This window comes from Phodopus roborovskii, unplaced genomic scaffold (genome assembly GCF_943737965.1).
Source record: "Phodopus roborovskii unplaced genomic scaffold, PHOROB, whole genome shotgun sequence".
In the NCBI taxonomy this organism is placed as follows: domain Eukaryota; kingdom Metazoa; phylum Chordata; class Mammalia; order Rodentia; family Cricetidae; genus Phodopus; species Phodopus roborovskii.
The window spans coordinates 290001-305147 of record NW_026125981.1 but is presented as its reverse complement, the minus strand read 5'-3'; the positions used below and the strand labels follow the sequence as shown (position 1 = coordinate 305147).

The 15147-nt window shown below is 37.0% G+C and overlaps 1 protein-coding gene across 2 annotated transcripts in view; it reads left to right on the top strand.

Annotated features, from left to right (window-relative positions):
• Positions 1 to 15147, top strand: part of Med14 (mediator complex subunit 14) — an 88323-nt gene that overhangs the window by 14012 nt on the left and 59164 nt on the right. For both annotated transcript variants that reach the window (XM_051179244.1, XM_051179245.1), the window contains exons 4-10: positions 2219 to 2392; positions 2981 to 3110; positions 3914 to 4042; positions 4384 to 4491; positions 5184 to 5316; positions 6188 to 6338; positions 7405 to 7516. In XM_051179244.1, the coding sequence (XP_051035201.1) occupies positions 2219 to 2392; positions 2981 to 3110; positions 3914 to 4042; positions 4384 to 4491; positions 5184 to 5316; positions 6188 to 6338; positions 7405 to 7516 (937 nt within the window). The remainder of the gene's footprint in view (positions 1 to 2218; positions 2393 to 2980; positions 3111 to 3913; positions 4043 to 4383; positions 4492 to 5183; positions 5317 to 6187; positions 6339 to 7404; positions 7517 to 15147) is intronic.

Sequence of the window (15147 nt, the reverse complement as noted above, 5' to 3'; positions counted from 1 at the left end):
CAGAGTTCTTGTGAGTTCAAGACCAGCTTGATCAACAAGAACTAGTTCCGGGACAGCCTCCAAAGCCACAGAGAAACCCTGTCTCAAATCAACAACAACAACAACAAAAAAAAAAAAAAAAAAAAAAAAAAAAAAAAACCAAAAAACCAAAAAGCATACTAATTACTTTGGTTATGAGAGTACTACTAAGTTGCTTAAAACTAAAGCATTAATATTAATTTGGTTTGATTTCTAAGTTAAAGAAATGTAACTGAGAGGCAGGCAGATCTCTGTGAGTCAGAGACCAGCCTGGACCTAGGCCCAGAGGTCCAGGAGGGCCTCCAAAGCCACAAAGAAACCCCGTCTTGAAAAACCAAAAAAAAAAAAAAAAAAAAAAAAAAAAAAGAAAAAAGAAAGAAAGAAAGAAAAGAAATGTAACTGAGTTTAGTGTATGTATCTTGACTTCTGTAACTGTAACTCTTTCACTTTACAGTACTGCAGGCTAGATAAACTGATACTCAATTTATCTCCCATCTTCCCAGAGGGAAGGTCTCTGGTTTTCTTTTTCCTTAACTCAGTCTTATGAACATTTTCACCTGTGAGTGATAAGAATTTTTTTTTTAAAGACAGTGCTTCTCTGTATAGCTCTGGCTGTCCTAGAACTTGAACTGTAGACCAGGTTGGCCTCAAACTCACAGAGATCTGCCTGCTGTCATCTCCCAAGTGCTGGGATTAAAGGTGTAACATCTCTTCCCAGTTAATCACCAAGATTCTTAATGTTTGTTTGTTTTTGTTTTTGTTTTTTTTTCTTTAAGACAGGGGTTGTCTTCGAAGTAGAGTTCCGCCTGCCTTTGCCTGAGTACTGGGATTAAAGGCAAGTGCTGCCACCACCTGGAGTGACAGGATTCTTCTTCTGTCTTAAAAAACAGAACAAAACAAAACAAACAAACAAACAAAAAAAACATTCATTGGTGTTTTGCCATGGTTGTCAGATTCCCTGGGACTGGAGTTACAGACAGTTGTGAGCTGCCATTTGAGTGCTGGGAGTTGAACCTGGGTCCTCTGGAACAGCAGCCATTGCTATTAATTGCTGAGCCAACTCACCGGTCCCAATAAGATTCTTAAAATGTCCTAAATCTGAGTTAAACCAGTTTAGCAGTTGTGACTGTGTTTTAGTACTATCATGGCTATAAACAAGAACTTAGCGTTGGTGGCATTGCTAGAACATTGTACTAGTTATAAAAGGTAGCATTTCTTTTGTGTTAAGCTGTACTGGGAACAAAAAAAAAAAAAAAAAAAAAGAGAGAAAAAGAAAAAAAGACTGGATGGATAGCAGCCCCGTGGCACAAGCCTTTAATCTCAGCACTTGATAGGCAGAGGCAGATGGATCTCCATTTTCTGGTTCTAGCTTTTCTTATATTAAGCTCTATTTCTTTGAAAAAAGGTCTTCACTTGTGAATCAACTTTTCTCATCTCTAAGGTGATAGTAATTTTAGAGTTGTAGAGATTACATAATAAAGTAACTAGAAATGGAAAGAAGATACCTATCACTGCTTATGTATGATGCCCTATTACATTAATTCTGGGTGACAGGGTTTAAGTTGTCCATCAGAAGCTTATTTGAAGGACATAAGAGAAAGGAATGCTAGGTATTGATATAAAACAGAACTAAAGGTTTGAAGGAGATAGTTTTCCAGCTTTTGATGACTCTATTTACTACTGCACTGAATAGAGAACTGATAGAAGGAATTTCTGTATTGTGCAGAAAGTTGCCTGAGTGTTTTCCTATGTTCTGAAGGTTAGAAATGTAGTATTTAATTCTCAGAACAACTTCATGAGTTGGGAATCATTACCTCCATCTTACTGTTGAAAACCTTAGGCATAGAAAGGTAACCTTTTTGCCCAAGCAGACAGGGCTAGTAAATTACAGAGTTAGAATTTAGATCAAGGCAGTGTAGGAGTTCATAATTTTAACTACTTTCATTGCTACTTAGTACTAGAAGTCTATCAGAGTAAAAGTATTTTACTTTACTCTCTTCTTAATATTTGGTATTATGTATGAGTATCAAAAGTGGAGAAATGAAAAAGTACTATTTTAATGTCACAGAAATAGATACTTCTTCAAATAAATATGAAACTACCTATTTTAATATCTTTTGAAACTTACTTTGGAGTATGTAAATGATATTTAAGAAGAAAGCAATTTTTAAGTCAGCTTATTTTACCCTTTGCTTTAAAGATGATCTCAAGCTTTTTAGATCAGCAAGCTATCTTGTTTGTGGACACCGCTGATCGTCTGGCCTCCTTAGCTAGAGATGCACTGGTCCACGCACGCCTGCCTAGTTTTGCTATCCCGTATGCCATTGATGTGCTGACTACTGGCTCTTATCCACGACTTCCAACCTGCATCAGAGTAAGTGTTTTGCCTGTCTGTACTCATGAAAGTTGAAGGCTTTGGGCTTAGATTATGTGGCATAGGAAAAAACATATTTTAAAGGCTAGTTTATGTAGTTTTTTTATATCTAGAAGTAAAAGTGTGGTAGCTTGAAATAAATTGGGGCCATGATATGAGTAGATATCGAACTGGGGAATCCTCTTTTTTATTTCCTTTATTTTCTCCTTTCCTTGTTCTTGTTGGGAGTGAGCAGATACACAAATATCTTTTAGTGTCTATTTCAAGTGTGAAAATAATTGCATAGTGGTAGCATTTTAGAAGTGCATTCAAATGTATTATGGTAGTTGAATGAGTTTGTGCTATTGTTTTCTGTACATTTCGTAAATAGAGAAAATCGTCTAGTGATATTAACTTGGTGTCATAAAGAACATGGTTTTACCAAGGTGACTGAATTATTCATACTCAGATGCATAGTCACTATTATTGGATGTAGACAACAAAAATTGGTGTTGTCATCTTGAGTAAAGTAAGAACATGTATAAAGACAGGTGAAGGTAAATAATTTCATCTTTCTGCATATTATTTTAAATTTTCTTTTTTTTGTAGGATAAAATTATTCCTCCAGACCCAATTACCAAAATTGAGAAACAAGCCACACTTCATCAGCTCAATCAGATTCTTAGACATAGGCTTGTCACAACAGATCTTCCTCCACAGCTAGCAAATCTTACAGTGGGTACGTACCTGAAATTTTTTGTAAGAAGAATATTTTCTTGGGCTGATCAGTGGTGGTGCTCACCTTTAATCCTAGCGCTTGGGAGGCAGAGACAGGCTGATCTCTGTGAGTTCAAGGCCAGCCTGTTCTACAGAGCTAGTTCCAGGAGAGCCAAGGTTACAAAAAAGTACTGTCTTGAAAAAAGAATATTCTTGAGCTTGAGAGATGGCTCAGAGGTTAATACTGACTGCCCTTCCAGAGGTCTTAAGTTCAATTCACATCAACCACATGGTGGCTCACAACCATCTGTAATGAGATCTGGTGCCGCCTTCTGACATGTAGGCATACATGCAGGCAGAATACTGCATACATAATAAATAAATACATCTTTAAAAATAAGAATATTTTCTTAAATGTTCTTTTGTGTTTTGTTCAAAGGACAAGTAAATAAGTTTTAATTTTTTGTGGTATTTGAACCTATGTTTGCCATCCATAATTGTTCTTTTTTTAGCACCTAAAAATACAGTGCTGGTATTTGCAATGTGGGGGAATGAGTGTAATTACCTGAGGTTGGAAGAGAAAAAGGCCCCAAAGTTGAACCTGGAGAACATGCTATGCTGTTGATTTATGTGTAAGAAGAGCTGCCTTTGGTTTCTTAATAACCTAGACATTGGCTACTGTCCAACTCTGAACCATTACTTGGTTCAACACGTAGGACAAAACTTGTAGTTTATTTAAAATGTCTCATAAATGAGATTGAAACTTGGAGATTAGTTAGAAGCATATTGTTTTAAAGCAGTGTCTACTTTTTTCTCTTCTAAAAGCAAATGGCCGTGTGAAGTTCCGAGTTGAAGGAGAATTTGAAGCAACTTTGACAGTAATGGGTGATGATCCAGAAGTTCCATGGCGCCTTCTCAAGCTTGAAATTCTAGTTGAAGATAAGGAAACAGGAGGTAAATCATCATAGTACTGGTTTTGGTATCCTTTCCTCCCCTCTTAAACATTTATTTATTTATTATTTATTTATGGTCTTGACATTGTTATTGAAGTATTCATGCAGAAAAATGTGTAGCAGCTTATTCTGTAATTTGAAGCAAAGTTTTGATGAGCATAATTACCTACTGACTGGAGAAGTTTCAGTGTTTCTTAATGTATAATACTTTATAGTTTTCTCAAGATAATCCTGGGTCCTCTTTAATTTTAAATTCATTTTTAGTATACACTTTCTTGGTTAATCCTATGGCACTGACTTCTCTTTTTAATTAACTGCCTTCTTTTCTTCTGCCAATGGTAGATGGCCGAGCTTTGGTTCATAGCATGCAAATCGACTTTATCCATCAGTTGGTGCAGTCTAGGCTTTTTGCTGATGAGAAACCTCTCCAGGACATGTACAACTGTCTACGTATCCTTCTGAAATTTGAGACATGTACTGTAAGGATTTGTGTTTCCCTCTTTCTATTATATTTTCTGTTTATCCTTTGTCCTGACCTGTAGTAGTTTGGCCTCTCCTTCCCATCCCTCACCTCATTTGGGTAGAAATAGACATATACAACTGGTCAGTGTGAACACTAATGATACATGTATAATAAGACAGGTTTTAAATTTTACCACTGACTTTGCAGGCAACTCCTAAATGTGATTACTTTGAAATAGTATTGTTTGCTGGGCAAGGTTGTACATGCCTGTAATCCCAGCATCTGAGAGGCAAGGCTGTATAGTTAGTAACAAAGCCAGCTTGCATTACATAATGAAAATCTGTTTCAAAAAGGTATCATTTTGGTCTGAAAATGTATTGCTCAATTTGTATTTTGTAAACAGTGATAAATGAAGGTACAAACCTGGACCTAGTTTTGTTTATTTAGGCCAAAATTATCAACTCTTTTTCTGAAATTATGCCACATTACTACTTAAGATATAAATTTTAGAAAACCACAAATTTTGTCTTATTTAGGATGAGTCATTAGACAAAGATGATTCCAAAAAATTTCTTCATTGCCAGCTTTTTTGGCATAGATTCCTTGTTAGATGACATTTGCCTGTGCTTATTGGCTGTTTATATAACATGTTATATCGTATTTGCTTAACATAAATCAGATTGTTTCTGCTTGTCACTTCAATTAGAAGTGCTACATTCCCAGACTCTGATGTTAATCCGAGAGAGGTGGGGCGACTTGGTACAGGTGGAAAGATATCATGCTGGAAAGTGCCTCTCTCTTTCAGTTTGGAAGTAAGTAAAATTGGTTCTGGTCCGTCTAAGTGATAAGTGAATCCTATTTTTTGTTTTGGTTTTTTGTTTGTTTCTTTCCCTCATATGAGTGATTTATTACATATGAATAGCTATGTGCTCAGAGTAATGTGATTTAATTTAGTAACATTCCAATATCATGTAGACCACGTGAGACATCCATAATTGCTACATTTTTTAGAGCATTACGCTTTAGATTTGTAGATATATTATCTGTGCTAAGCCTCACTATACATTTTTTAAAGTTAGATTTGCTTACTATGGGCTCATGCCAGATTGTTCAAAGACTGTTAGTTTAGATCAGGTTTTTGGGTTGTGCTGGCAATCAAACCCAGGGCCTTATGCATACAAAGTGAGCACTCTACCATTAGAGCTATATCCCTAGCCCCCAAAGGTTAGATTGTTGAGTTATATCACTTTTTAAAACATACTTGATTATCAGTTTTCCATTTTAAGTTGTATCTTTGAAAACTGATTTGGAAGAAATTGGTATGAGGCTATTTACCTTTAATTCCTGTTTGAACCTGACTTCTGAGTTTCTGTAGAATATCAGGCAGACTACCTCTAAGGTGATTTCTGTTTAAGTTATGTGGGTTTGTGTGTGTGTGTGTGTGTGTGCATGTGCTTGTATTTTATTTTAAAATCACTATTGTTTTTGAAATGTAATAGAGCAAATGCTGAATTGGATTATAGAATAACTATCATTTCATTATCAATGTATTCCCTACACAAACACACACTGAGGGCCTGCTATGTGCAAGGTTCTGACTCAGTAGCATAATGCATGTTTCTGTTTGAGTGGAAAAGTTAAAAAGCTGTGTTTATATGTCATTCTCCCCCTGCCCTCTTTCAGTCAACAGGTTCTAGGGAGAAAAACAGGCACAGCATCTGTTCACAAAGTTACAATTAAAATCGATGAGAATGATGTCTCCAAGCCTTTACAGATTTTTCATGATCCTCCTTTGCCAGCTTCTGATTCTAAATTAGTAGAAAGAGCTATGAAGGTAAAGGATTCTCAGTGTATTTTAATACTGATTTGATTAAATAAATATAACGTAGCACATATAAAACTTAGCATAAACTTTTCAAAATATGTATTCATTTCTAAAACCCTGTATGAAACTTGTTTTAGGTCAATTTCATACTTCTGTATTTGTTTGTCTTTTTTAACATCTGATACTATATAAAATAATTTTTAATATCATCTTTCAGTTTTAATATGTAGGGCAATGCTATTGATTGCATCTAAGCATATACTCTTAAGCTGAATTATGCCCCTAAGCTAGTTTAATTTTTGTTTTTGTTTTTTTGAGACAAGAGTTTCTCTGTGGCTTTGGAGGCTATCCTGGAGTAGCTCTTGTAGACCAAGCTGGTCTTGAACTCACAGAGATCCACCTGCCTTTGCCTCTCAACTGCTGGGATAAAAGTCATGCACCACCACCGCTTACTTTAAATTTTGTAGTTTAAATCACACCATTTTATTTTGTAAGCTCTGGTGTCTGAGAACTGTGACTACTGTTATGTGTATGTTGTTCTTTTGAGGCAGAATCTCACTATGAAGCCATGACAGGCCTGGAACTTGCTATGTAGACCAGGATGGCCTCAACTCACATAGATCAAGCTGCCTGCCTCTGTCTCCCAAGTGCATGGAAGAGTCTCAGGTCACCCAGGCTGACCTCAGTCTTGTTACATATCTTTAGATGACCTTTTAATTTCTGATCTCCTACCTCTATCTCCTGAATCCTGGGATTGCATGTGCCACCACACACAGTGTATGAGATGCTGGGGAATCAAATCCAGAGCTTCCTGCATGCTGAGCACGTAGCTAACTGAACTATATACCTATCCCTATACTCCTGTACCTAGCAGAATAAAAATTTTAGTTTTGAAGTTTCTAATGTCATACAAAATAAAACTCAGAATCATTTCAGTTATATTTTTACTTTATCTAAGTTTGCTTGTACTGGTTAATCTCCAATATTGACATTAAGGCACAGTTGTGTGCACTTACACTTTTATAGTCAGAGTCTTTTAATTGTCCATTTGTTTTTGTTGTTGCTCTTTATGCAGATTGACCACTTATCAATAGAAAAGCTTCTGATTGACAGTGTACATGCAAGAGCCCATCAGAAGCTGCAGGAAATGAAAGCCATTCTTAGAAGCTTCAATGCTAATGAAAACTGTAAGTGTTTTCAATTGATGCTCTTATTTTTTTTTTTCAAGACAGGGTTTCTCTGTATTGCTTTGGAGCCTGTCCTGGAACTAGCTCTATAGACCAGTGTGGCCTCGACCTCTGTCCCCCCTCCCCCAAGTGTTGGGATTAAAGGTGTGTGCCACCAACACCCAGCCTTACTTTTGTTTTAAGGGTTTTTCTCATATGATTTCCCTTGATGAATGGTTTTGTTGAAGAGGCTGGGCTTTTTTGAATTTAACCTAAAATCTACCATACCTGTCCTAATTTCTACATTTATTTATTTATTTTACTTAGCTTGTCTTACTTTTGAATTTTGTTGGGGGGGGGATCGTTTCGAGACAGGGTTTCTCTGTGGTTTTAAAGGCTGTCCTGGAACTAGCTCTTGTAGACCAGCCTGGTCTCAAACTCAGAGATTCGCCTGCCTCTGCCTCTGGGATTAGTGCTGGGATTAGCCTCCCAAATGCTGGGATTAAAGGTGTGCACCACCACTGCCTGGCTATTTTTGAATTGTTTACACATAGTCTCTCCTCAAAAATGTATGCTTACTAAAATAGAAACATTTTGGTTTTATTTTACATACCGATCCCAGTTCCCTGTCCTTCCCTCTCCTTCCCTCCCATGCCCCCTCCCATCCCATTTCCCACCGACTCCCCAGGGAGGGTGAGGCCTTCCAGGAGGAGTCAACAAAATCTATCAATTTGGAGTAGGGACTAGGCCCTCCCTCCTGCCTCTAGGTTAGGGGAGTATCCCTTCATGGGGAATGTGCTCCCAAAGTCAAAATAGAAACATTTTAACATGCGCCATAATTTCGTTTTCTTCTGACAAAGCAGACTGCAAATACTTCTATAATGAATTTATAAAATATGACTGAACGAAGCAGAGTTTAGTCTTCAGTTTTATTAAAGCTATAAATGCATTAACAGTGTTAAGATTAAGAAATGCAGTTGTAAAGAGAGTGGAAAATCTTCTAAGTTTAATTACTTACCTAATCTGTTAAGAGCTTTAGATGTAGAAAATTCTTTCATTCCAGGTGGCTCTCCATTTATGGTCCTCACCTCCATCCCAACCATATATATATATATATGTCTTGGTATATTATAATCCAGTCTGCCTTCAAACTTGTGGGCTTGATACTTCAGCTCTTCATTCATTGGCTGGGATAACAGGCATGGGCCAACATACCTAGCTCCTCTAGTTGTTTTTGATCATAATTACCTTGTGCTCAATGTGCAAAGTATAATTAAGATAATGTAGGTGAGGTGCTTTTAAAGTAGAAGCTAGTAGTAGCAAAGGTACAGAGCCCAGATCACTCCATTATACTTACAGAAAAGCGACTTCTTGGGTATATACTAGTAACCGTGGATTAAGGTCATTTTGAGAAAAGGAGATTAAACATTGCTTGAAGCAAAGAAAAATTTTGAAAAATGGACAATACATGTTCATTCAAAATGTTCTGGTAATTTTTGATTCTCATCACATAAATATTTAAGGTGGTAGGTATAGTAATTATTATTGACTTGATCAGTGTACAATTTATAAATGTATTTCAATATCATATAATCTATAAATATAACTATTTTATGTCAATAAAATATATTCATTCAGTGAAAACTAAAGAATAGATGTGATAAGTATTAACACATGAATATGTATTAACATTTTTCTTTCATTTAACATATAAAACAAAAGATCTCTTCATTATTTTCTTAGATTGACCTTTTTATTTTATGTGTATGGGTGTTTTGTCTATATGTATGTCTAGTACCTACAGAGGTCAAAAGAGTGTTGAATTCCCTAGAATTGGTGTTATATACTGTTAGCTGCCATGTAGGTGTTGGGAATCTGAAGGAACAGTCATTTTTCTTCACTGAGCCATCTCTCCAGCTTCCCCCCTCCCCCTCCTTTTCTCCTCCCCTCTCTTTTCTACTTCCTCTCTTCTCCCTCCTTCTCTTCTTCATTGGCTTTTATAGACCAGTCTTGCTTTGAACTTTCAGCAATCCTCTTCAGTCAGTGCCTCCTCTCCTCAAGTGCTAGAACAACTTGAATGTACTATCAGTCTCTTTTTACTGTGACATTTTCATATGTGTATATTGTGCTTTGCTCATATCCACTCCTACTGCTGCTATCTTTTTGTCCTCTCCCACTCTGATGGCTCCCTTTCTCCCCTTAAGTAGGTCCCCTTTCTGCTTTTTATGTTTTGGTATATTGTTAAATATCTCCTTTCATGCCTTTTATATATTGAATTTGGGTTCTTAAAATCAAAGAAAACATACTTGTCTGTCTTTGTCTGGCTTATTTTGCTTAACATGATCTTCTCCAGTTCTATCCATTTTCCTGAAAATGCCATAGTTTTGTTGTTTTTGTTGTTTTAATAGCCAAATGAAATTCTATTGCATATATAATCCACATTTTAAAATTCATTCATCTGATGATAGGCATTTAGTTGTTTACTGTGTAGAAGACTTAATTACACATATTCCCATTTTTCAGTTCTTGTTTGTATTTCCTAATCTATTGGAGTCCTTTACTTTTATGTATATATTAAAATGCTTCAAATTTCTGGTCTTTTTAGGTTTTAGGTTTTGAAATGTTTAGAATTGAAGTTTTAGAGACTTGATAATAGAGGTCTAGTTTTATTCTTCTATATATGGATGTCAAATTTTTCCAGCATCATTTTGTTGAATTTTCTTTTTCAAAAACCCTAGTGAGCGAGGGTTTTTGGTACTTTTAAAAACCAGATGGGTGTAATTTCCTGTGTTTGTTTCTGGGATCTGTATTCTAATCCATAGGCCTATATATGTCTGTTTTGTGACAGTACCATGTTATTTTGTTAATATAGCTCAGTTGTGTAGTTTGAAATAGGCTTTGTGAAGCCTTCAGCATCATGTTTGTATGGGTGCTGGCCACAGTACAGTTTGGACCTTGGTTCTTTTGAAATGCTTTTTTTTACGTAGCGTTTTGAGTCAAGATCTCTCACTGACCATTTTCTTCATAGATTAATGTGAACTCCAGGAATATGCCCATCCCCACCTTCCTAGTACTGCAATGACACCACCATACTCAGCCTCTTCTTACTTGGGTTTTGGAAGTCAGACACTGGTCTTTGTATTTTCAAGACAAGTACTTTCCCAACTGAGCCATCTCTCTCTACTCTCCTTTTAGATAGGGCATCTCTATAATCCTGGTATTTGCTATGTTGTTTAGAGCTGTTTTGTCTCACCCTCCTGGCATCACAGGCATGTATCACGGCTGCTTCAACATTGATCTCTTTCTGTTTAGGATTGCTTTGGCTGTTTGTGCTTTTTCTGCTTCTATATAGGTTTTAGGATTATTTATTGTAATTCTTACATTTTTGGTTGTGAGCCTAGCCTTTGACAGCTGAGCCATCCATCTAGCCCTACTTATTGTAGGGAGATCACTCTGAAACCAGATAATTTTCAGTTATCTGTCACACTGGTCCCCCTGGACCAGTTTCTCTCCCGATTCCTGGTCCCTGCAGTCACTCAAAAAATTACTCAGAGACTAATATTAAATATAATTGTTTGGTCTGTGGCTCAGGCTTAGTACTGACTAGTACTATAAATTATAAATTTATAAATTAACCCATTTTTAATCACCTGTGTCATCATGTGGCCACATGTGGCTTACTGATAATGTTCTAGCATCTTACCCCTTTGGCAGATAAGTGGCATCTCTCTGATCCCACCTTTCTTTCTCTGTCTCTGTTTGGATTTCCCGCCTAGCTATGTTCTGCTTGGCCATTGGCCAAAACAACTTTATTCATCAACCAATAAAAGCAGCACATATTTGCAGCATACAGGATATCACACAACTACCATTTTGCAGAATTATTTCTGCTGATGGATAAGCATGTTATTCCCTCTTTTAGTGTGTTGGTTGATTGATTGATAGGTACAGGTTCTTACTCTGCAATACAGACTATGCTGAAATGTAGCCTAAGGTTGGCCTTGAGTTTGTAGGAGTCCTACTGCTTTAGTTTTCAAAGTGCTAGTATTTTAAGTGTATGCTACCACACTTGTTTATGTTATAATGTCTGGAGATCACACTCAGTGTTTTGTGCATGCTGGGTGGTACATACTACCAATGTAGCCTCATCTCCATCTCCTCCCTGAGGCTTTTATTTTGAAGGGATGCTGAGCTTTGTAGGAGGTCTGCTTATCTATTGAGGAGGTCATATGGCTTCTGTTACTAGTCTGTGTTGTATTATGTTTAATAATTTGCATTTTATTGAACTATTCTTGCACTTCTGAAATGTAAACGATCCTGGAGCATTACACCCCCCCTTCCAAAGTTAACAATCTTTTATTATTGAATTTGGATAGGGTTAGTTCTATCAATTACAAAAATAGCATCTCCTGAGGTGCAGTTCTCAGAAAGCATTTAAAACAAGCATTTGCTTAAGGACTGTACAAAAACAAGACATCCTCCAGTGTTGCAGAAGAAAAGATGACTATTTTAGTTCATCATGAGGTGGATCTCCCGCATCACAAAACAGCAAAAATAGCAGCCTTAAAAAATGTTAACTCCATATAGACCTAGAAGAAAATATCCCCCCATTTCTAAACAAAACAAGATAATATCCTCTCTTATTTTTGACTCAACTTCTTCCATTTCCTGAAGGAAAAAAAAAAAAAAACAGAATAGGGTGAAAATAAATTGTTTTTCTGCCTGTCTACGAAGACTCATACCAATTCCCCTTTACTACCACCAGAAAGCAGATCTCTAATTTCTAAGGTAGATTTCCAGAAACTTGCGAACTACCCTCAAGCTATGAACAGGGAGGGTCTGAGGGCTCTTTGAAAGAGGTCTTTTGAATAAACATTATAGATATCTTATAACCTACAGGCCTAACCTAAATGTATCTTGTAAAAACAAGTAGCCACAGGCACCAAACGGAGCTGGCCAGAAAGGTACAGGACCTTGCTTCTTGACTGACCTCATATGTCTTGCAAGAAGTGGTTATGGTTTGGGTCAAGCCATCCCTGTCTGTGTTGGTTAGGGCTCTCACATTGTCTTGCCTGGATAGCTCAATTACAGAGACTATGAAAGGAGATTAGGTTACACATAGCTGCCATCCCTGTAGCCTTATTCTTGACTGCTTTCTAGAAGCTTTCTCCATATAGATAGATTTTTTTTAGAACAGAAAATTTCAGTGACTTCATAACAGCTGCTCAAAACCACAGCTGAGTGTCAGGAGTTTAAAGCTCCTGGTGATAGGCTTCTTGTCAAACTTGAGCAGCAGCTCATTGGGTTTAGAGTCTATATCCAAAGAATCAGTGGTATGCCGACAGTGGAGAGGCATGAACCATCTGTAAAACAATGTGTCATTTCTTAGCAATGGCATTGGCAAACACTCCTCTCCATCCCAGCATAAGAGCCCCAGAGTAGCAGATCAGGTTTTGAGGAAAAACCTGAAAAGGTTCTAATTAAAGCAGGACACATCCACTGCTTCCAACTCTTTATAGGAATTGACTTGATGGGTTCATAAAGTGAGGACAGTGTCATAAAGGGACATATTCTTTGGCCCATGAAAGCATCTCCATGGCTAGGGTGAACAAAACCATCTCTGTTGACAGCTCTTGATAAAATTTTCTGAACTTTGCTGAGATGGAACTTGTCTCTGCATGCAAAAGCAGAGCCTGTGTGCTTGAACATGCCCTTAGTTGGGTTCATGATACGGACCCTGTCCCAAAATGATGCTCTTCCCATCTCTTAACTCACACACTGGGACTTGGTGTGGTAGTGGATAAACCTATATTTTTCTTTCTTTCATTATGTATTCTGTTACCTTTATAAAATATGGATTGCCAAACTAGTTGGCGTATTCCTTACAGCTTTCTCCAAAGCCCATGGACACATATAGGTCATAAGCCTGAGAAATGCTGCAGCTCTGTTCTTCAGATTCAGACCAGCTAGTTACTTACAGCTCAGTGGCTTTGATAATGTGTGGCAAGGGAGGGAGATGTTCTGGGTCCTGTGGACAGGGTTCATTACTGCATCACCACCATTGCCTTCATGTGTTGCTCCCCTTGTTGGCTGGCTCAGGGCTGTGGGCAGGTCAGTTTAAGGTCAGCCTTGCAGTGAAATAGGGAATCTTCTGGCTGATGGTCCTGGAATCACACATGATCTTTTAAATATGTTGTTGAATTTGGTTTGCAAGTATTTCATCGAGAATTTTTGCACTTAATGTTCATCAGAAAAACTGATATGTGTTCATTCTTGTCTGGTATCAGGGTTATACTGACTTCATAGAATAAGTTTGGTGATGTTCTCACCCTTTCTATCTTTATGGAATAGTTTGAAGAGTTTTGGTATTCTTTTTTTAAAGGTCCAGTATAATTTGGCAGTGATTAAGCCATCTGATCTTGGACTTTTTAACCTGAAAAACTATTACTTTAGTCTCATTGCTCTTTATAGATCTGCTTAAATGTTTTCTATACTCTTGATTTTATTTTAGTAGGCAATATATAAGAACCTAGTTATTTCTTTGGTTTTTTGAAGTATTCCCTCATCAGTCTCTGGATTTCATTGGTATCTATTTAATATCTTCTTTTTTATATCTAATTTTACGGATTTGCCTTTTCTCCTTTTTAGCCTGTACTAAAAGTTCATCGATTTTTGTTTGTCCTGAAGAGCCAAATTTTTGTTTCATTGATTCTTTTGTATTATTTTCATTTTCACCTTGCTATTTTCTGCCCTGCTCTTGATAAGGTTTTTGCAAAAGCAATTGGTGTTTTGTACTGTTGAAATTTGCCATTTAATACTGGAATATATTAGTATACTATACATCTTTGTTTGTTTGTTTATGTTTGTAGCAATAACCCATTTCTCTGTTGCAATTTTGATGTGTGACTGACAATGAGCAGTTCAGTGTTTGTACTGAAGTAAAGCTCCAAAGCACTCTGCCAAGCCAAACTTGTACTCTGAGAAGGTCATGATCACTGTTTGGTTTCTATCCAGCCTGACCTACTATAGTTTCCTAAATTTTGGTAGAATCATTGCATCTGATAAGTATACTCAGCAAATCAAAAAGCTGCTCAGAAAACTCCAATGCTTATGGCCCACATTCATCAACAGAGGGGCACAATTCTTCTCCAGGACAACCTCTAATTGCATGTCACATAACTATTTAGAAAAGTTGAACACGGTGCTGGAGAGGTAGGTCCCCTGAAGGGCATTTGTTGCTCTTCCAGAGGACTTGAGTTATTTCCAGCATTTACATTGGGTGGCTCAGAACCTCCTCCTGTAACTCAGGCTTTGGGGGATCCAGTACCCTCTTCGTTCTCCAATGACACCTACATACACACAGGTTTTTAAGTCTTCAAAAGTTGAATGAATTTTTCTACAAAGTTTCTCCTAATTCTGCACATTCACTGACCTCTCACCAGCTGACTACATTTCTTTAAGTATCTTGACATCTTTTTGAAGGAAAAAAATGCTTCCACAGTCATCAGTTGCAGAAAATGCTTTCCAATTGTTAGTCAAACTCAGAAGCATGCATTTTTATACTTCAGGAATAAAATTTATGCTAAAAATGGGTTTTAATTGTTCCTGTTTTAATTAAGATTAACTTAAAAATGTAAAAATCATGGTCCCAA